The following is a 23790-nucleotide window of genomic DNA, read 5'->3' as shown; positions in this document are numbered from 1 at the left end:
CGTAAAACCATACTCACTCACTTACTAGTGGCGTGAGATGTATTTTGTCCCGCTGCTCTGAAACCGTTACTCCGATTACTTTCACAATCTACGTGTGCCTGCTGCTTTAGATGCTTGACATCTTTTGTTCTTTAACTTTGGCCACTGGCCACGTGGTTTGGCAGCCATTTTGGATTCAGGGTTTTCACAGTGTCTTCGAACATGGACGGCGTCAGAAATTGGTGTAGAACATCCCGGGACGTTCTGGGACACATCACTGTCGTAGAGGCAATGTCTCGCAAGCGTTTCCTTACTTTTGAAGGCGTTGGTACATGCAAACCATATGCAGATTCAAACATGGACGGCGTGTAGAATGGGTTCAGGACATCCCAGGACGTTCTGGGACACATCAATGTCGTAGAGGCGATGTCTCACAAGCGTTTCCTTACTTTAGACGGCATCGGTACAACCAAACCAATTGGGGATTCGAACATGGACGAGATCGGAAACAGTGTCAGTACTTTATCTATGCAATGCGACAGAAACCCGGGGTCCTGGCCAAGTCAGAACACTCATCCGTTTGACTGTAGCTCAATGGACAAGGGAGCTACGCTCCCGGACTAGTTGACCCCCTACCACCCGGCCTGCCACCCTGCCTGTCACCCTGCCACAAGCTGCCGTACAGCAGACCTCTGATTAGCAGACCTTCGAACACTTGTTACTCGGAAACTACTGGTCCGATTTCGACCAAATTTCGTGTGTGTATGAAGAGTGGGATCGTCAAGATTATGATGGTAATCATATTGTCCTATTGTAATTGTTTGAATTATTATTAGGGCTCTATGCCCCGGGACACCCTTGTACACGTCAATTACGTAGCGGCGTCTATATTTGACGGCATTGGTACAAAGAATCCATTTGAGGATTCAAATATGAACAAGAACTGGAATGGGTTCAGATCACCCAAGAATGCTCTGGCTCCCGCCAATTTTGTCAAAACGGACTGATGACATATGTAGTAATAAATTACACTATAACATACTCATGTGCACTGCATTTATAAAGTGGATTCAAATTGACTGGAACTAAATGATTTATTGGTATGAGGGGCGGTCGGGTAGCCTTGTGGTTAAAGCGTTCGCTCGTCACGCCGAAAACCTGTCAATTCCTGACATGGGTACAATGGTTGAAACCAATTTCAGGTTCACCGCCGTGATATTGCTGGAATATTGCTGGAATATTGCTAAAAGCGGCGTAAAACTATACTCACTCACTTACTAGTGGCGTGAGATGTATTTTGTCCCGCTGCTCTGAAACCGTTACTCCGATTACTTTCACACTCTACGTGTGCCTGCTGCTTTAGATGCTTGACATCTTTTGTTCTTTAACTTTGGCCACTGGCCACGTGGTTTGGCAGCCATTTTGGATTCAGGGTTTTCACAGTGTCTTCGAACATGGACGGTGTCAGAAATTGGTGTAGAACATCCCGGGACGTTCTGGGACACATCACTGTCGTAGAGGCAATGTCTCGCAAGCGTTTCCTTACTTTTGAAGGCGTTGGTACATGCAAACCATTTGCAGATTCAAACATGGACGGCGTGTAGAATGGGTTCAGGACATCCCAGGACGTTCTGGGACACATCAATGTCGTAGAGGCGATGTCTCACAAGCGTTTCCTTACTTTAGACGGCATCGGTACAACCAAACCAATTGGGGATTCGAACATGGACGAGATCGGAAACAGTGTCAGTACTTTATCTATGCAATGCGACAGAAACCCGGGGTCCTGGCGAAGTCAGAACACTCATCTGTTTGACTGTAGCTCAATGGACAAGGGAGCTACGCTCCCGGACTAGTTGACCCCCTACCACCCGGCCTGCCACCCTGCCTGTCACCCTGCCACAAGCTGCCGTACAGCAGACCTCTGATTAGCAGACCTTCGAACACTTGTTACTCGGAAACTACTGGTCCGATTTCGACCAAATTTCGTGTGTGTATGAAGAGTGGGATCGTCAAGATTATGATGGTAATCATATTGTCCTATTGTAATTGTTTGAATTATTATTAGGGCTCTATGCCCCGGGACACCCTTGTACACGTCAATTACGTAGCGGCGTCTATATTTGACGGCATTGGTACAAAGAATCCATTTGAGGATTCAAATATGAACAAGAACTGGAATGGGTTCAGATCACCCAAGAATGCTCTGGCTCCCGCCAATTTTGTCAAAACGGACTGATGACATATGAAGTAATAAATTACACTATAACATACTCATGTGCACTGCATTTATAAAGTGGATTCAAATTGACTGGAACTAAATGATTTATTGGTATGAGGGGCGGTCGGGTAGCCTTGTGGTTAAAGCGTTCGCTCGTCACGCCGAAAACCTGTCAATTCCTGACATGGGTACAATGTGTGAAACCAATTTCAGGTTCACCGCCGTGATATTGCTGGAATATTGCTAAAAGCGGCGTAAAACCATACTCACTCACTTACTAGTGGCGTGAGATGTATTTTGTCCCGCTGCTCTGAAACCGTTACTCCGATTACTTTCACACTCTACGTGTGCCTGCTGCTTTAGATGCTTGACATCTTTTGTTCTTTAACTTTGGCCACTGGCCACGTGGTTTGGCAGCCATTTTGGATTCAGGGTTTTCACAGTGTCTTCGAACATGGACGGCGTCAGAAATTGGTGTAGAACATCCCGGGACGTTCTGGGACACATCACTGTCGTAGAGGCAATGTCTCGCAAGCGTTTCCTTACTTTTGAAGGCGTTGGTACATGCAAACCATATGCAGATTCAAACATGGACGGCGTGTAGAATGGGTTCAGGACATCCCAGGACGTTCTGGGACACATCAATGTCGTAGAGGCGATGTCTCACAAGCGTTTCCTTACTTTAGACGGCATCGGTACAACCAAACCAATTGGGGATTCGAACATGGACGAGATCGGAAACAGTGTCAGTACTTTATCTATGCAATGCGACAGAAACCCGGGGTCCTGGCCAAGTCAGAACACTCATCCGTTTGACTGTAGCTCAATGGACAAGGGAGCTACGCTCCCGGACTAGTTGACCCCCTACCACCCGGCCTGCCACCCTGCCTGTCACCCTGCCACAAGCTGCCGTACAGCAGACCTCTGATTAGCAGACCTTCGAACACTTGTTACTCGGAAACTACTGGTCCGATTTTGACCAAATTTCGAGTGTGTATGAAGAGTGGGATCGTCAAGATTATGATGGTAATCATATTGTCCTATTGTAATTGTTTGAATTATTATTAGGGCTCTATGCCCCGGGACACCCTTGTACACGTCAATTACGTAGCGGCGTCTATATTTGACGGCATTGGTACAAAGAATCCATTTGAGGATTCAAATATGAACAAGAACTGGAATGGGTTCAGATCAACCAAGAATGCTCTGGCTCCCGCCAATTTTGTCAAAACGGACTGATGACATATGAAGTAATAAATTACACTATAACATACTCATGTGCACTGCATTTATAAAGTGGATTCAAATTGACTGGAACTAAATGATTTATTGGTATGAGGGGCGGTCGGGTAGCCTTGTGGTTAAAGCGTTCGCTCGTCACGCCGAAAACCTGTCAATTCCTGACATGGGTACAATGTGTGAAACCAATTTCAGGTTCACCGCCGTGATATTGCTGGAATATTGCTAAAAGCGGCGTAAAACCATACTCACTCACTTACTAGTGGCGTGAGATGTATTTTGTCCCGCTGCTCTGAAACCGTTACTCCGAATACTTTCACACTCTACGTGTGCCTGCTGCTTTAGATACTTGACATCTTTTGTTCTTTAACTTTGGCCACTGGCCACGTGGTTTGGCAGCCATTTTGGATTCAGGGTTTTCACAGTGTCTTCGAACATGGACGGTGTCAGAAATTGGTGTAGAACATCCCGGGACGTTCTGGGACACATCACTGTCGTAGAGGCAATGTCTCGCAAGCGTTTCCTTACTTTTGAAGGCGTTGGTACATGCAAACCATATGCAGATTCAAACATGGACGGCGTGTAGAATGGTTTCAGGACATCCCAGGACGTTCTGGGACACATCAATGTCGTAGAGGCGATGTCTCACAAGCGTTTCCTTACTTTAGACGGCATCGGTACAACCAAACCAATTGGGGATTCGAACATGGACGAGATCGGAAACAGTGTCAGTACTTTATCTATGCAATGCGACAGAAACCCGGGGTCCTGGCCAAGTCAGAACACTCATCCGTTTGACTGTAGCTCAATGGACAAGGGAGCTACGCTCCCGGACTAGTTGACCCCCTACCACCCGGCCTGCCACCCTGCCTGTCACCCTGCCACAAGCTGCCGTACAGCAGACCTCTGATTAGCAGACCTTCGAACACTTGTTACTCGGAAACTACTGGTCCGATTTCGACCAAATTTCGCGTGTGTGTATGTAGAGTGGGATCACAATCATATTGTCCTATTAGAATCGTTCGATTTATTATTAGGGCTCTATGACCTGGGACACCCTTGTACACGTCAATTACGTAGCGGCGTCTTTATTTGACGGCATTGGTACAAAGAATCCATTTTAGGATTCGAATATGAACAAGGACTGGAATGGGTAGAGAACAACCAAGAAAGCTCTGGCTCCCGCCAATTTTGGCAAAACGGACTAATGACATATGAGGTGAGGTGAAATAGGGTTTAACGTCGCGTCCAAGATTATTGCACTTATATAGCGACGTGCATGTACGTGTGTGGGGCTGCTTGTACTAGTCCGGACTGATGCCGATTTATAGTGCTAGCTCACTGAGATACCTTGCCGCAGTTTAACATGAATACCCCACTCAGACACAGTATACTGACTCCGAGCCGACCAGTCCTTGTTTTAGCCCCTTAATGCCGAGCGCCAGACAGGGTAACAACAAGTACCATCTTTTAACGTCTTTTTGTCGAGGATCGAACTCCGGACCTTCCGCTCTCCGGGCGGAAGCTCTACCACTAGACCATGGAGGTGGTCTAATGACATATGAAGTAATAAATTACACTATAGCATACTCATGTGCAATGCATTTATAAAGTGGATTCAAATTGACTGGAACTAAATGATTTATTTGTATGAGGGGCGGTCGGGTAGCCTAGTGGTTAAAGCGTTCGCTCTTCACGCCGAAAACCCGGGTTCGATTCCTGACATGGGTACAATGTGTGAAGCCCATTTCTAGTGTCCCCCGTCGTGATATTGCTGGAATATTGCTGAAAGTGGCGTAAAACCATACTCACTCGCTCACTCACTATTGGCATGAGATGTATTTTGCCACGTTGCTCTGAAACCGCTACTCCGATTATTTTCACACTCTACATGTGCCTGCTGCTTTAGATGCTTGACATCTTTTCTTCTTTAACTTTGGCCATTGGCCACGTGGTTTGGCAGCCATTTTGGATTTAGGGTTTTCACAGTGTGTTTTGGGTACACAGGTCTTCAAAAGCATACGACTCTGAATCCACCACATGAAATGCTACCAAACTTTTTGAGATTTGTCTCCGTACATACAATATCAAACATTGATATATTTGATGGGATAGTTATTAGTTGCGGCCATATTTGATTTTGATTTTCATACCCCCGGCGTACCATCAACTCATCAAAGACCCCAATCAGCCATAATCCCGTTGTTTATATTACTGGCTTCATCCTTTCTTTCTGCCACTGACTTCATCGACGATTGTCATCACTACCCTTGTGTGTACATAACAGGCTTCTCTACTGCAGTATAACAACATTTACTCTACTGCATAAACATTACCTCCTACTTGCATAGATACTTGTCAACCACACTCTGTATATCACTTGCTTGATAACGGTGATAGAACCTACACCGAAACGTCACTCTTAATTGTAATAAAGAAGTTGTTCATCCATAAATTCTTATCAGTACTTAGTACTCCAACTTCTAAATGCTTATCAAAGAAGAAGTCCGTGAAATATCAAATTATTAATTACATTATACAATACTGTTATGCACTGTATTATAAAGTGGATTCCAGTAGGCTGAAACTGAATGACTCAGTGCTTCTAGAAATCATAGAGCCCGCATCGCTGCCCGCAGCTATATTCTTTCCTTGTTTTGTTTAATATTTATCCATAATGGGTTTTGTCTCTTTCTGCTCATGTGTCCGAAATTCAGATGAAATATACATTGCTAAATATATTATCAGCCATCTATGGATAGAACCGTTTAGAACTAGTTTATTGTGTCATGATACAAGTATATTGGTTTTCAAAACTTTGAAACCTTGTTTCTGTTGTAGTTCTTTGAAAGACGATTTCGTTCAAGGCCCCTTCGACTGGTAGCTAATGCAGTGTCGTGCCTAAATTATGTAAAATATATATACATATTCTGATCTACCATGTTTCTTTCATTCTTTAACTGCAATGAATAACGTATAATGACATCAAATTATTAATGTTAAACTATTCATATATCTTTATGTTTTTACATAAGTTACAGTTTCTTTCACAAACACACACGCACACACAAACACACACACACATATATATATATATATATATATATATATGTATGTATGTATGTATGTATGTATGTATGTATCCTGTAAATAACATCTAAATTGTGACAGTACATGTTTACAGTGAAAGAACACCAGTACATATCAACTGCACTTTATTTTTTTCATACAGTTGCAGTACATGAGCGTTGTCTTATACGGTCAGGCCATCGCTATACAAACAGGTATTTCAAGAACACGCCCATGGAAATTAATTATATGTCCTGTGCAGAATACTTGCCTCAACCAAGGAACATATGCACCACCTTGTTCTACATGTACCCTTAGGAAAACCACATCGTAAATTCAGAGAATGGCATTTTGAATATTCTTGATATCAGTTAGATAAAACTGGTGCTAATCTGTATTTTGAGGGCTTCATCAAATCATTAAATGACACATGGTGTAATCTCTGTAACTTCAATATTTGCTATGAGGCATGGGTCACTGATAAACTCATATCTGAAAAACTGGCATATATATATATATATATATATATATATATATATATATATATATATATATATATATATATGGTAATTGTTTTAGTTTAATCGAAATTAAATAAAAGCTAAATTTAAGAAGAAAAAGCATTTTTTTTAAACTTACCTTTTGCATTTGTATAATCAATTTTATATAAAATTCAAGCCATAAAAGGATATCATTCTTTTCAATGTCAGTGACTGGGTTATCCATGTATGCTGCTTTGGCTGTGACTGCGTCCATTACTGTCATCTACACCTCCATTGTAAGTATGACATTCTACTCTCAGACATAGGAAGTACGTGCACATCTGCGAAACAAAAGAATGTTGTGAGGGAACACACTATTTGAGTATTTAAAACAACAAGAATACAACTTACTATAGATTCTAATTTCAAAAACCCGTTGGTAATTCCGGATCAGACTTGGTCCCATGATGGTTAAAATGGGTTACGTGGCCCACAGTGTGTCATCGAGGTCCGACTGAGTGGATCTTTGCTCAGTCTCTCTACCCTGGTTACTCTGTCCGAATTCAAACTGTTTACAGGCCATAGTGATACACTTTGAACACTGCTGACTGTCATTTTTAACGACATTAACACGCTCATCTGAATGCTGTCATGACATGTCAATGGGTAACTGTATCAAATACATAATAAAACAAAAAAGCGAATAGTTTGTTGAAAATTAAAATTATGTTTCTTCCAATGAAAATTCTCTTTAGCGTTATACACTGACAGAACAATGCGACATAATTATAACGTCCTTTTGTGGACTCCTTTCTCAAAACGTATATGCGGATTATTGCCAAGATATGAACTTCCCATCTTGAACTATCCCTCCAGGGCGGGTTGAAGGCTGTCATCTGGACTGATGTGCTGCAGTTCACAATCATGATGGCGGGAATGCTGGCAGTTATAGTTAAGGTAATATTGCATTCCGATTCACTAGATTCATTGGTGTATTTGATGAACCGTGTCACCTGTTTATTGGGGTGTAACAAATATCATGGACTATATAAAAAGACCATGAATGATAGAGATTCTTCAAGATTGCTTCAGGCAAATGGCAGTCAAATTATTGATTAAAAAGTTATCCCAAGTAAACCTACCTTGTAGTTTTTGGAAATCGGTCTCAAATGAAAACATATACTGAAAGGCATCCAATATGAATCATCTTAAGTATCAATGACTAAATTCAGGATGTGGTCTTTCAAGGGTATCAAAGATACTGCCACCTAGCTGCACAAAATCTTTGATGAAGAAACTATTCATACATAGCAAGGAGATAATGTGAGGAATCCTATTGTGGATGTGTTATCTCAATGAAAAGTGCGCATCTCTAGGGTACGCTGGATGCAGACGGGATTGTGGAGCTTTGGGGCCGTGCAGCAGACACTGGGAGGTTGAACTTCAGGTGAGACTAGTTTCATACATTTATGATCTTTGTAGACAAGTACTATGATGTATATTTTCTTCTAACCCATCAACTTACAATCCGTAAAATGGGTTAATATGAAATGAATATGGTGATAAAATATATAAATATATGTCTACTTTTGTCCGACAACAAAGCCTTGACCTTGACCCAACAGTGCGTCACACCGTGTGGAATCTCTTCTTCGGGAGAATCATGGCGGGGTTTGGTTATCTGTTCATTCCAACTGTGCTGCAGCGTATCTCGTCCACCAGGTCACTCAGGGAGACCAGAAGGTGGGTACAAAAAGTTTTACGGCGTTATCGCCTGCTGGTGATCGAAGGAGTTTGTAATTAAAGTACGTAATACATTCCTATTTCTATTCTCACTCTGATAACTCCGGTAATGTAATGCACTGCTTCAGACTGCTCTCATTTCGCATTGTTCAAGTCAGCTATATCCAATGAAAACGACCGTCGTGTTTAGGAACATTTAGTGCCGGAGGATCCATACAGTTGTTTGTCAAGGGTCGATTTACCTTAGTCTGCGATTGAAAGTTCGATCTTTAAACACTGAAGTTGCTTATTATTGCACTTGTTGCATTTACAAGTCATTGCATGTTGCACTAGTTCTACAGATTTGAGAATGGGTATAGCACAAGTTGTACTCGGATATTAGTCAGGCTTTATTCTTGGTACTGATGAGGCCAATGACCGAAGGTACATTGTCTCGGGCGTGTCACAAAGTCATACATTTTCCCAGTTTCATGATAAATGAACATAGGTAAATTTCTCACAGTTTCTGTACAATCACATGTCATTAATTTACTAACTTTGTACCCATTTGGGTTGTGGTAGAAAGATTTAGCTCTTACATCATTTTATACTGGACATACTCATAAAAAGATGTATAGTAATTTGCATTTCTAGAACTGGAAAAGGAACCATGCCATTTATGGATGTACATATCTTTTAAGGTATTTGCCAAACGTCTGAAAAATGTTGTGGCATGTCTACATGTTGCTGTAACCAAATATATCCATATCCATATTCGTATAACAGGTTTTTAATTTTTGATGCTCAATTTAGTTTCCCATGGCTATCCTAGAGAAGCATCACATTGTTACATCTTCTAGGGTATCTTGTAGATGGTAAATTTTATAACTTGACCCAATAATCAATAACATTTAAATAACTATATATACGTGGGGAACCTTCCGCATTCACCATATACCCTTGTGTTTTGTGTGCTAGATGTTACACCCCAAAACGTTTTACTTGCATATAAATGTATCTTTTCAATAACATCCAAATGTTCTTGGCTTCAAACTTCTGATTCATACAATAGATTCGGGTTCATTTTTGTATCAAATATTTTAAAGCAAACATCATATGTAATAATGTCAAAACTCTAATACGTTTTAATATGCCAACAAAAGATTCTTGGCATGCACTCTTTGACAAAGTGAATCTTCTTGAAAAACACGCTCCTCAGAATATATAAAATAAAACAACTTCTACAGGTTTCCCTCTATAATGCCATTTTACATTTCTGGATACACTACCACCATTTTTTTTAAACTAAAACTCTGGATTTATTGTGAGCCGTCGCAATAACGCTCTAATACATGCATATGCTTTTGCAAGCCAGATATTGTGTTAGAGAACATGACTATATCGTTTTCGAAAACAAGCAAAATTAGCATATATAATTAATATTTTGGGGTGAGTTGTGTTCCATCAATGAAAATATTTTGGATATGATTGATGTTTGAAAAAGGAAAATAGAAAGGGTCTTAATGTACACCCTTGTCGACACCCGTGTTACTTATATAATTATCTGAAACAGCGCCATTGTTTCTAACACATACCTTTACATTTTTATACAACGAACGCAATAACTTTCCAATTCTGCTACTTAGCCCATGTCTTTGAAAGGGGGACCACAAGTTAACCCTTTTCACCGAGGCAAAAGCTTTAGCAAAATCCAAAACTGTAGCATATAACTTCCCTCCTAATGTTGATATATATGATTTTCATCATGAACATCGATCCACGCAATAGGGATCAATGACATGTATTAACCAAGTCAGCGAGCCTGACCACCCGATCCCGTTAGTCGCCTTTTACGACAAGTATAGTCGCCAAATTTAAAGGGATCATTGATGTGTGTATTGCGTGGTGTTGAGTCACTTACTTGAAGCGCACGTAAACGAGTCAAGCCTGGAAGGTGTGATGACTCGCCTCGAAACGTTTGGCAAAGCTATGGCACAAATCAAACAACTCGGACTAGGCAATAACACAATCCACCACACTCGCACCCTGGTTTCCTATAAAGTACAATCTCCCACGTCGGCGTCTGACCCGCTTCTTCCGTTCATAATATGTATATTCAGTATACTACATAAATCTAGTAATCTCTTACCAAAATTATTTTAAAATAAATCTCTATAAAAAGTTAAGCTGCTGAAATTATCTAACAGAAATCCCTACACATTGTTATCATGTTCCTCGGGGTATTCAAGGATATCATCTTCTTCAAAATCAGATTCAGTGCCAGTTCTGGCATTCAAGTCTTCCCCTCTCCCAATCATCATACACACATCATCACAATGTGCTAATACATCAAGTTAGTTATTTTGTAATACATGTATCCAATTTTCTATTGCCTTAAAAGGTTTGTGTACCAAGTTGAATATTCAGGGTGAACATAAACACATGTATATAGTATATATGTCTTACATCCAAAAAGGTTTTATCTAACAAAATAGAAATGCCACAGTCGTAAACTTTAGACAATTTCACATATTCAGGAAGCTGTTCTCTAACTAATTAGACCGTTGGAAATCTGTTCAGCTTCTTTGATCCATAGCTTGAATCCTGGAAATATCAAACTTATATCTATATCTTATATCCATGTTTCTGTTATGCCGATAAAGTCAAATGAGTTTAAGTAATCAGTAAAAGACTGATCTATTTATTTAGAATTCAGTCCTGAAACATTCCCGAAAACAAATGTTCTATATCGACAATCATCGACATCGTTTGTTGGATCAGCATGAGGCGCCCTACAATCACGCTCGGTCTCGTCGCACCCCAAGCAGGTTGTTGTCCTGCCCCAGGCCTCAGAGCGAGAACTTAGAAGTCGTGGTCCTGTGTGTGAGCCTCCCCGTCTGTGTTCTTGTGAGGGTGGAGTTGTGATGTCCTGGCTACCCCTTCTCTCCCGTCTGTGTGCTGTAGTTCTCTCTGGAGTCTCCTGACTATCTCACATCTCTTTATTTCCCTTCACATCCTCCAAAAGTTTGCCTCCTTTATAAACAATATCTCTTATCTGGATTTTAACTAGGTAACCTGCCTGGCTCATGTCGCTGGGAGTATGTTAAGTCATAAGCCACTCTATATCCCATTTCTCTCAGGGTGTTCCAAAAGTTTGGATTTTATCATCCTAGTGCGCTATTTACACGATACGTTGGCGGGGTAGATTTTTTGTTGTGCTCGATATCCTGTATTCACGTTCCATGTCTTTATCAGCAAGTTCCTAATATGATATGTCTAGAATCCTTTCCTTGCACACTTTATAAGCTTACTCTATTGCCTCTGGTACCCAAAATACAATCCACTTAGTTTTTGTTAACTGTCTTCCCTGGAGTTCGACTCTAGACTCAAGGTCACTAATACTGTCAGACACTTCATTCACATCTCGTCTGAGAACAGCCTGTTCTTCCCTGTTTACACTGACTTCTGTTCTTATTTGACATACCTCTGCCTTAGTGAATGCACTTCTTCTGCCAAAGATCGTATGTCTCTTGATAATCTGTAATCTGATTTCTGAAAGTTGATTCAAATCCTGCGAAGTCTCAACAAGTATATCCCGGGTTCGATTCGATGTCACAATGAAACAAAAGGATGTGTCATAACTTCGTGGATACTGTCCAGTTTTGGCTATGTAAACAAGGTTGCTTGGTCCTGTACATTCATAAATATCTCACCTTTAAAACACGTTGGTGACACAAAAGCCAAGGTAGACATCGCATATTCCATAGATGATGCAGTGAACGATCCCATAGTCCACATTGTGATGAGAGCAGGTGTACACAACAAAATCGTGTACGCCATTGCTGTGCCCTCCGCCGAGTCGGACACAGGGGTATAGGGGAAATTGTTTCTACTTACCTGTGGCCTCCCGGGAGCACACACTTGCCGCTCCAAGCTCTCCATGCTTCTACAAATATTCCCAAAGTACTGAATATGTTCTTCCTGATGTATATCTATACCACAAACTTGATTTTTATTATTTCCTCTCTGGATTTGAAGCACACCCGTCTGTCAAGGGAGATAAGCCACAGATACTCAGATATCAGTTGATACAGCACTAGTTGAACCCGAATGTTAGTGGATACAGCACTAGTTTTACACAGAGGCCAGAAGGTATCACTTTAGTTCTACACAGAAGTCAATGGATATCACACGAGTTGAACACAGAGGTCAGTGGATATAGCACTAGTTTTACACTGGGCCAGAAGTTATGGCATTCGTCCTACACAGAAGTCAATGGATGTCACACAAGTTGAAAACAGAGATCGTTGATATTGCACTACTTATACACAGATGTCATTGGAGAAAGCACTAGTTGTACATTGGTTGGAAGAGACATCACGAGAAACAATACCGATTAAAGCTAACGATGAATATCGGAGACTAGTTTAATTATTAATTTTTTCCAGTTTCTTGATCTAGTTCTTGTGTTACGATGCACGAGCGTGTACCAATTTAGCAGTGTATAATACCCTTAATTACACAGAAAAAGCATACGTTTCACACATGTTCATAATTACAATTCTAGACCTCGGCAGATAATGGGCCGCGTAGTGTAGTCTCCTGTTAAAGCATCGGTGTTTACATTCAGGGCTATCCTTGTCACCATCCCCGCTTTCCCTATTATCCTGCTGATGGGCCTAGCTCAGGGGATTGTCGCATACGGCTACTATGACCACAAACGATGCGATCCGGTGGCGTCAAAGCAAATCAGCTCTCTCAATCAGGTAGGTGTTCATTCAACTCACAGGAACAATACTTTATTTGATGAATATATTCATGATATTGTTTGACACATGACACATGTATTGTAAATTATTGAATTTCAGATACTCCCCTTTTTCACCTTGGACCTGTTCCACAATATACCCGGAATGTCAGGATTCTTCCTAGCAGCCCTTTCCAGTGCCTCCCTCAGGTAAACACATCAACACTACCAACGTTTTAGTTGCAATAGTTTTCACTCTAATGTATGTGTGTGTGTGTGTGTGAAAATCTTAATTAATCACTCAGTCAATCATTGATGTATCTATGATTTAACTTCACGTATTTGAGCTATAACGAGCGCATAATATAGTAGCCTGTCACGTTTTAACGTAATTAAAAAGTGTAATGCGATATATTCAGGTTGTTTGGGCAGTCAGACAGGTTTATTCAGTGTTATGGCCATATAAAGTACAATTGATACTAACTCATTATATGATGTCACGTCAATATACAGAAATTACATCTTCTTGAACCTGATATAAAAACATGATTTATATAAGTAGCCACTGAAAGGATAACATGTATATTTTGTGAGTTGATAACATTTATCATGTGAAGTACAAACAATTGATACTAACTCATAATATGATGTCACGTCAATATACAGAAATTATATCTTCTAGGACCTGATATTAAAACATGTTTTATATAAGTAGCCAGTGAAAGGATAATATGTATATTTTGTGAGTTGATAACATTTATCATTAACATTTCGTATAGTCATGATTCAAGAAAGGAAGATATGTAGATCTTAACTTGGAATACTTGTTACACTTAAAAAGACCTGGAGTTCATCTTCAATTTCACCTCTGTCAGGTACAAACACTATTAATAGCATCAATATCTTTCGATTTACGACACATATTTACAATGACATTATGTAATGAGATTCTAAATTTACTAAAAGATCTTATTAATGACCTGTCTTGTAAGACAGATAAATACATTTCCTGTTAAAGATGTGACTTCAATATATTACAATTGCTAAGGTAATGCGAAGATGAAACAGTTTCGTACAGTTTTGTGCAAATATATTTTTCATTCGGTGCTTAAATATTCCCATAAACCCTTGAATGTTACAAATTTCCCGAGCAATCTGCACAAAATAAAAACGTGTAAATAATAGATTTCTTTCTTCAGATGCCCAGTTATGGTTACCTTTATCATCCAACTGCATTAACATTAACATTGAAGAGGAGATCTGCATTATTCCATTCTAGCAACTTTATCCAGTATTTAATTACTCTTACTTGGCTATGCACAAACATATAGCAGCGTCGAGTTTCACCAAGAATTGCTTTATTTGAGGCGTATTCATTACTACCAAAAAACGTTTGACTTTTGAGGTATGTACTTTTTCGATGGCAGCATAATATTTTGTTCCCCACTTTTCCGAACCATGTAGTAATATTGGTGCAGTTTTACAATCAAAAGTGTTGCATGCTATTAAAAATGATATAAACTTATTTTGTTTAAAACGCCAGAACCCTATGATTGTGGGTTCAAATCCCGCTTCGCCACGGTTATGTTTCTAGGTTTGTCAGCATGACACCCGTGCTCGTAGGTTTCACCGAAGTGGTAAACGTCTAAGACCTGCATCACTTCGGGCTTGCCTCCCACATTAAGCTGACACGCCGTGTTTTAACTGGAATATTGTAAAAAGCGGCGTTAAACACAACTCACTCACTCCATTTCAAACAACATGATTGTAATACATTTAATTGTTTTTGTAAACCACTTACTGCAAATGAAAACATTTCAATATCATCAGCAAACAATAGCATCAAAATATCAACAATATCTTGATGCACAAATATACCATAATAACATTGTTTATGAATTTCAATAAGAAGTTCATTGATGAAGAAACTGAACACAACAGGACTCAAAATACATCCCTGTCTTACACCTCTTGACGTTGAAAAAAGTTTGTTTTACCCTTGTCAGTCATTATACATGCTTTTACTGATGAATACATACTTTGCAGAACATTAAACATTTTCCCATGACAACCCTTGATTACAAGTAAATACAATAACTTTTGCCTATTCATAAAATCGAAGGCTTTCTTAAAATCAACGAAAGCACAATAAACTTTTTTCGAGATTTGTATAATATTTGGATAATCATACCCAAGTTCATCAAAGAAGATAAAATACCTGTGTCTAATACTTTGTTATATAGTAATTTCAAAAAGGGAATGAGAAAAGGTCCCGCACCCTTAAAAATCTCTGGCGTCCTCTCCAGGTGCTTTGCCGAGTTACAGATTGGAAATGGCTTCTTCTATCTTGTATGGAGTGATTTCGTTTGATAAATCATCAATAAAATATATACTACAATTTTCACAAGAATGGTCATCATGGAATTGGAAAACCGAATGATCTAATTCAGAACAATCGTCTGTAGTTGCAGGGTTCAATAAATTTATAAAATACAATGCCCAAACGTCAGGTGATATTGTATTACTGGAGTTCTTGTTTTGAAGAGCACGTGTAAGTGTAACCCAGAATCTCTTACAGTCATTGTCCTTTGCTGTTGCATTTATCTCATTTTCATACTATAGATGTTCATCTTTCTTTTACAGCACATTTTATAATCTGCCTTTGCTTCAATATATATTTGCAAATTTGGTGCACAGTTATATTTTCGTAACTTGTTCAGTAGTCCATATTGTTCAGATTTGTATTGAACACAGTCATCATCAAAGCAAGGAGGTTGTGGAGTTTGCTTAGATGTTGTATCATAATCTCCTCCATTTACAGCACTGTGAATCATAATTTGGGATAATTTGTCAACGGCTTTGTTAATGTTATCATCTAATACCACTCAGACGTTTCCATACATAATCTGACCCAAAGGTTTCAACTGGTAGAATATATTATTTGGGGCAACATTTTAAGAGTTTGTTGTGAGAGTTTCATATGTGTTTGAAGTGTGTGATATACGGATTATACCCCGATGTTGCAGCACTATATCGTCCTGTCTGTCAGCTGTTGCCCATATCACATGGCACGACATCGTCAAACCCTGCAGACCAAATATGTCAGAGTTCAGAGGAGTCCTAGTCGCCAAAGCAACAGGTAATAGATACAGAACAGAAGTAAATTCACATCTCAACGTAGTGCGCTGAACAGAGTTCATTAAGCAGGCTCATTTGAAAGACGCGGGGTATAACTTTGTGATTGTGTTTAGCAATTCATACTTAGGGAATAAACATTTAAGAGTCAATATTCATTGTGTCCATGTATGTGTGTATGTGTGTGTATGGAAGTGAGTGAGTGAGTTAAAATTTTAAGTCACATTGGCAATATTTCAGCCATATCGTGACTATCAACAGTTAAACAAAATACATAAAGTGAAGCTTATACAAAAACCTGTCAACGAAGGACAGTAAAATAACTAGATTTATCACAGAAAAAGATATAAAACTAGTACGGAATAGTAAAAGAGAATAGCACTATACATTACGATACAAGATAAAAACGGGCTATAGATCGCCAGCAACTGAAGGTAGACCACCATACTGGGGACCGTGTGTGGAAGGGGGAGGATAATATTTAAGAAGGCAGATGTTTTACATGATCCAAGCAAACCGTTTCGAATGACTCTCCATTTTGTTTTTAGCTGGATGTCATACATGTCGTGATGACAAACAAAGATGCCAAAATGAAGTGTTTACGTTGTGTGTGTTATATTACCAAACTCCTATAATTGACTACTTAATTTATACCCAGTGGTGATGTGTGGCGTTCTCAGTTGCATATTGGCTGTTGTCGTCTCTGAAGCTGGAACGAAAACCCTGAACCAGGTTGGTCCACTGTCCACGTTAATCAACCTTACGGAAGATTTAATTAAAATTCTAATTATAAACGATAATACAAAGATCGATCGCTTGACGCTTACAGTCATTATTAATTTTCCAACTAAATGTCATGTTCGTTAGGCTACTTGATCTAAGCTCATTATGTAATATATATGTTTAAGACGTCAGGGGCGGTTGGGTAGCCGAATAGTTAAAACTACTGAGTTCGATTCCCAAAATGAGTTCTATGGGAATGAACCCATTCATTCTTCTCTTTGCCTCTGTATAGAAGGAATATCCCTATACCCTATGCCCGTTTTCTCACTTTAAGACTCTGGGATAAATTGCTGTAACCCACTAATGTCACACCAGAATACCAATTCAAATCTGTGTTTAACCATTTGCCTCGGGTGCATATTCTGTTTCAGATCGTCTACACCCTACTGTCCATTGCTAGAAGTCCTTTGAATGCTCTGTTCTACCTAGGAGCTTTGTTTCCGTTTGTCAACACTAAGGTAAAACATATCCTTGTTTGCTCTAAAATATAAGAAATAAGTAGATAGTAGAGAATAAGGAAGTTGTATTTGTTTTGGGGGTTGTCTTATAGCACAAGTTATGGCACAATATATATCTTCGTGAATAGAATGTTCCTTGAATGAGGGGCGGTCGGGTAGCCAAGTGGTCAAAGCGTTCGCTCGTCACGCCGAAGACCCGGGTTCGAATCCCGACATGGGTACAATGTGTGAAGCCCATTTCTGGTGTCCCTCGCCGTGATAATGCTGGAATATTGCTAAAAGCGGCGTAAAACCAAACTCACTCACTCACTCACTCCTTGAATGAACAGGGTGCCATCACAGGCCTGCTGGCAGGTGTTAGCCTCATGCTGTGGTTGTCCATAGGATCCATGTTCTCCTCTGCCGGATCAGCCAGCACCTACCTTCCTTCGGCCCCAACAGACAACTGCCCAGGGTTCAATGTGACTTCATCATCCTTTGTCAATTTTACCTCCACCATCGTCCAGGAACAGAATGAAGTCATCAAAAGCAGGTACTTAAACCATTGCTGTGTGATGAGACTTCCATCTCTCTTTGTAAAATAGTCATGCATATTTGAGAAACATTATGTAACATTCAAGAAATTGTACAAATGGCTGTACATTTACATGTCATAGGTTCTCTATGAAAACGTCTAAAACAAATGAGAGTGCGTGTTACAATCTGATTGTTTAAATGGGATTCGAACCCCGGCAATATTTCGGACTTTTCACTGCGTATAATTAATTTTCTTCAGGGGAATCTTTTTTCCTCAATCTAAAATTTGGCTTGGCAAAATGGATACCGCATGATTTAAATATTACGTTCCCACATTCTGCTCGCCAGGCGAGTTCACGAAATCTTGTGACATCGTCCATTGTTTCACGACACCCACGCATTCCAAGATGATGTAGCATTACAGAATGACATCATGTCTGTCTCACAACTAAGAGAGTTAACGTTGAGAGAATGTGCGCTAGTATGGAAACTGAGGACGAAATCTGCCAAAACCACGCATCAATAGAATCAACTTTTGATTTGACTCTAAATCATCCTTTGTTCAAGATTCAAGATTCAAGATTCTTTTTTCAGTATTTTGAGCCAGGTGGCCTAGAGTACAATTACAATTACAATAATTGCTGCGTCACGTGGTGTCAGGAAAATAAATACAGGTAGTCTTATTTCACATTAAATACATGATTTAAGTATAAGGCCAAAGCCTTTACAATGTTGATATTTTTGGAGTTGATTAGATTACATAAACTGTGATTATCATGATGGACATTGGATAACCAAGGCAAATAGTGGTTTCTGACAGAAGAATATTTTGAACATATAAACAAAACATGAAATTCATCCTGTAATTGCCTCCCTTTACAGTGGGTACATAGATATAGACTCAAGTCTTCATTTGTATGTTTTAACTTTCGTAGCATGTTAATCTTAAAACCGTGTAGCGATATTCTGAATTTACAATATGCTCTTCTGAGTGATTTATTCGTGAGATTATTGATGTAAAATTCTGGCTGTAAAAGTGATTTCAAATTTGCATAATGTGACAGATATTTTGACGAAGAAATAGAGTCATGCCACTCTTGAGAATATATATCAATCAGCCGTTGTTTTATATTTGAAAAACTCAAAGGATTTGGTTGAATTTTATGCAATCTCAGAAAAGAACAAATTCAATTTTGTCAAAATATTTTATGCTTCAACTTTGTACACCGCTATCCCACAACTTAAGGGAAAACTTTATTCCTTGATCAGCTGGGCATTTGTTACATATATTCATCCGTTCAAATAATTTTCACCTCTATTTTATCCTTTACGCACAGTGAAATCTGTTCTACAGATAAACGAGACTTGTTGTTCATAGCCGTTGACGTTGTATATTTACTTAACGTGGTCGCCATTGATGACATCTGTGTGAAATTTTGGGAAAGGACATTACGGCACAAAGGACGTATCCCCATGAGCACCAAATGTGTTCTCCTTTTTCCTGAACCGCTGCCTATTCATGTGTTTGTGAAGGGATCACCGGTGGAGCAGGAAACGCTCACCTTTTCGGTGATAGTGATGTATAAACACATCCCCATGTTATAATCGGAATCATCGTACAACGGACTCTTTAAAGAGATGTCTTATCATCATCGAAACGTTTTAGTCGCTTTTATTTATGCATATAACTCAGAATTTCCGATTGGTTTGCCTATATCAAAACAAGTAACTTTAGACAAGAAATTAAAATCTAGCTTGAGGTATATCAATGATCTGATAATTTTCAATAATGGTCAAATAGCTCATTCCTTTCCACTGACTTACCGACCGGAAGTAGAAATAATAGAGTCCAATGACAGCGCCTCATCTTTTTCTAATTTGGATCTATGCAGAAAGATTTTGAGGGACAAAACGTTCTCCACAAGACTGTATGACAAGAGGGATAACTTCATTTGATATCTTTCCTTTATGTCGAACAATATTCCACCACGTCCAGCCTTTATGACTACATTTTCACAACGTCAGAAGATCATCATACGACTCTTGCACAAAGGTTGTTAGATCAGGTTTACAATATTCAAGGTTTTATAGTAGACATCTGAGGACATTTTCAAGTTGACGCATAGGTGACAAAAGTCATGTCCGATGCAATTACCTATTGAATTTGTCCCTTTTTTGTGAACAATTGACTTGCCTTTGTATGTGTTTATGACGGATGCCATCGGTGGGCCAGGATATCACCTTTTGCGAACGCCTGGTCTCAACACTATTTGATTCATTATTCATGAACACTTGCTTATGATATACTCGTGATCACACAGTGGACTGTGCTTGTAGTAAACACTTCTTATGACTGATAACGTTTGTATTTTACAATGTCGATAAACATATGGAATATACAATAGAACCCGAAAATCTGAAAACACATAACGTTTATCTTCTAAATATAATATGGATATATAGACTCGTATTACTGCTACGTAGCATGACCATATCGCTACAGATCTGACCTGGATACCCTGTACAACCTTTCCTACACGCTGTTCTCCACGATGGCTATTGGGACTGTATTGCTGGTCGGGTTGGTTACCAGTTTCCTGACAGGTGGGTGTGGTGTCCTTCATCCCACAATTGGTTGAAGTGTTCCCATCTTTCATTTTTGTCCAATCCAACTATTTCACATTTTCACATTTTTATATTTTCTATTTACAGTTCATTCCATTTATTATTATAAATATGTTATTATCATACAAACAAATTGAAGATTTGGGGTGCCGTTTTCGTTTTACTTTGCCTGTTGTTTTGCCTTTTTCATGTTTGTTGTTTTTGTTTCTTGTTCTGTTTGTTTTGTTTGTTTGTGTGTTACTGCTATATAAAACATTCCATTTCCGTCAATTTTAAACTAACTTGATCCCATAGACATTGTCTTGGAATAACACTGAATTGACAGTACTTTACGTTGGGCAAAGTGCTCTCCTTACACTTCTAGATCTAGACCCTAAACACACAATCTTTTGTAGGGGGCAACGAGATGCCAATTGATCCCGACTGCCTCATCCGTCTGGAGGACATCCAGTGTTGGTGTGTACCCGACTCACTGAGGACAACGCCCAAACCCACAAGGTCGCGGGACTACGAACTGGTAAGTATGGAAGGTCCGCTATTATCAAGGCCATTCTATGAATATGGGCGCATTTCTGAATTTCTCGATACTGCTCTGACTTTCTTCTGTAATGCGCAGAACATTCATCCATGCTCAACACCAACACTCGCTCACTTGGAAGAACCAACCACCTCATCCACTGCAAACAAGCTTGAAAATTATACATAAGTATACAGCGCACTTGTACGCAACCTTCTGTATGTGCATGATGTACTTATGAAAATGATTTGGTGAGATTCGTCCCTTGTCCAATAAGTTGTGGAATTATCACAACCCACCTGTGGTTCTGTATCCAGTACCGAGATCATGTTTCTGTTGACTTTCAGACGCCAGTGGAAGGTGATCTTGTGCTTGGTGAAGACTTTAGTGTGGACAAGAGAGTTCCTACACGTTCCTTTATTGCTACCGAAGCTGTACTGGCAGGGCACAGTAATATGTGACAACTGGATTGTTAAACTGCTGCGAATTATACGTGTGTGTCTGATTCGTTATTCCTGTATTATAATCCGTATGAAAATATGCAGTTAATAAACAAATAACCTTCAAGTCCGTTAACTTACTCTTTTATCTACACTTAAATGACATATTGTATCTGGGAAGTGTTAGACTGTCTTCCTTCCTGCAAACGACTGGCAGTCCTCGTAAATGTGTGTACACCAAACGAGCCGATAAGTATTTTCCCTATGCAACATTGACAGGGGATCGAGATAACATGAGAAAATAGGCTCGTGTTGGTTTTATAATACTTCAAACTGGTAGCCAAATGGTTTAAGGCAGCTGAATTCGTTGTCAAAATATGACAATTCTCCTGCCGGTGTCACTTTACCTGATGTGTAATCTTCAATTATACAAGTGATAATTTTTTTGTAAGTTTCACATTCACTTTTCCCTGGTACTGATGTTCATGGAGGGCGGAACCTAACGTAGTATCAGTGTGCATTGGCGGACCATGACTTGAGGAACTCTTACTTGACTCAATGCACTAGTTACCTTAGTTTCATCTAAGTTAATCGTGATGTCTTATTTCATTCTTCAACTAGGATAGGATAAGTACAGAAGCTGTCATACAATGTTGCCTTTTTTCAAGCAAATATAACACGTTTATCGGGGTTTTTTTAATGTCTAGACAATATGTGACAAGTTAATAAGCCTTCAAAATGTATCTTTTCTCTTTGTCACAATCTAAAAAAAGCGACAAAACCTTTTTCATAATAATAGGAACTCACCGCATAAAGCAGAGTCCATTGTGCGATTCCAATTATGGCATCAAGATGTGTAAGTATCACGGGAACATAGGTAAAAATAGGAAATTTTATTAGACATCATTTTTGTCACTGATGCCTCAACTTGGGAAAGGTCCTTCACATGTCTACCATCAAAGTATTTGAAATTTTTACTGGTGCTTTGAATATAGTAACCTTGATCAAACAACTTCTGAACAAGAGTCGTATGACGATCTTTGGAATCTTCGAAAAAAGAGCATGCTCGATTGTACCTTAAAAGCTGTGAAATGTAGACACCTAAGACTGGAGCTGCTGGGTTGGTGCTCGACATAAAAGTGAAAGTTGACTTTTGGAAAACTGAAGTCATCCCTCTTGTCATACAGTATTGAGGAAAGTGTTTTGTCATCTAAATCTTTATGCATTGATCTAAATATGAAGCAGATGAAGCGTTCTCATTGGTTTCTTTTATTTCTAGTTCAGGTTGGTTAATCTGTGGGAATTGGCTATTTGACAATTATTGGACGATATCAGAGCATCGATATAGCGAAAGCTTAAGTTAATCTTCTTGGCCCAATTACCTTGTTTTGATTATCCCGAGCAGAAGTTCTAATTCATGTGCATGAAGAAATTCGTGACAATTAGTGCTCAATTCTTGCCTAAATGTCATACCCACACATGTTACATAGATGTTATCAATGTGGAAGTCTCGTAGTCAAAGCTGATATTGCTTCTGACGACCGCTCAAAACATTTATATTTAATGATACTCTACCTTTTGGAGATTTATATATAGGAAGGTGTGTAGGTGTTTGTTTGTGTGTTTGTGTGTGTGTGTGCGTGCGTGCGTGCGTGCGTGCGTGCGTGCATTGTTCACAGCACAATGGTCTTGCGAAGAATTCCTTTTGGCAATGATGACACACAACGCTAACCATTAAAGATGAGTGATAATAACATACCTGGCGTGTTAGAAAAACCTGTACAAAATGCGAAGATACCTTAAATGGATGCTACGATCATATTGTTCTCTACGGTTCATTAATATACTACCTTGATG

General features: G+C 39.4%; 1 protein-coding gene and 1 long non-coding RNA gene across 2 annotated transcripts; both read left to right on the top strand.

Moving 5' to 3' along the window:
* The first annotated feature begins 7206 nt into the window (after window positions 1-7206).
* On the top strand, window positions 7207-8416 carry LOC124146224. Its single transcript, XR_006862648.2, has 3 exons — window positions 7207-7286; window positions 7867-7947; window positions 8367-8416. It is a non-coding gene; the product is annotated as an uncharacterized LOC124146224 (long non-coding RNA).
* A 191-nt stretch (window positions 8417-8607) lies between these two features.
* LOC124146214 (sodium-coupled monocarboxylate transporter 2-like) lies at window positions 8608-22152 on the top strand. Its single transcript, XM_046516402.2, has 10 exons — window positions 8608-8733; window positions 13343-13478; window positions 13581-13669; window positions 16486-16598; window positions 17253-17326; window positions 17749-17835; window positions 18165-18367; window positions 20855-20955; window positions 21372-21493; window positions 21841-22152. Exons 1-10 carry the CDS (start codon window positions 8654-8656, stop codon window positions 21952-21954), a joined length of 1119 nt encoding a protein of 372 aa, XP_046372358.2. The 5' UTR covers window positions 8608-8653; the 3' UTR covers window positions 21955-22152.
* Window positions 22153-23790: the final 1638 nt, after the last annotated feature.

The sequence above is a fragment of the Haliotis rufescens genome, unplaced genomic scaffold, assembly GCF_023055435.1.
Source record: "Haliotis rufescens isolate VD_foot unplaced genomic scaffold, xgHalRufe1.0.p SCAF_2, whole genome shotgun sequence".
Classification (NCBI taxonomy): domain Eukaryota; kingdom Metazoa; phylum Mollusca; class Gastropoda; order Lepetellida; family Haliotidae; genus Haliotis; species Haliotis rufescens.
Note: the sequence above shows the minus strand (reverse complement) of the source record. Positions and strands in the feature narration are given on the sequence as shown.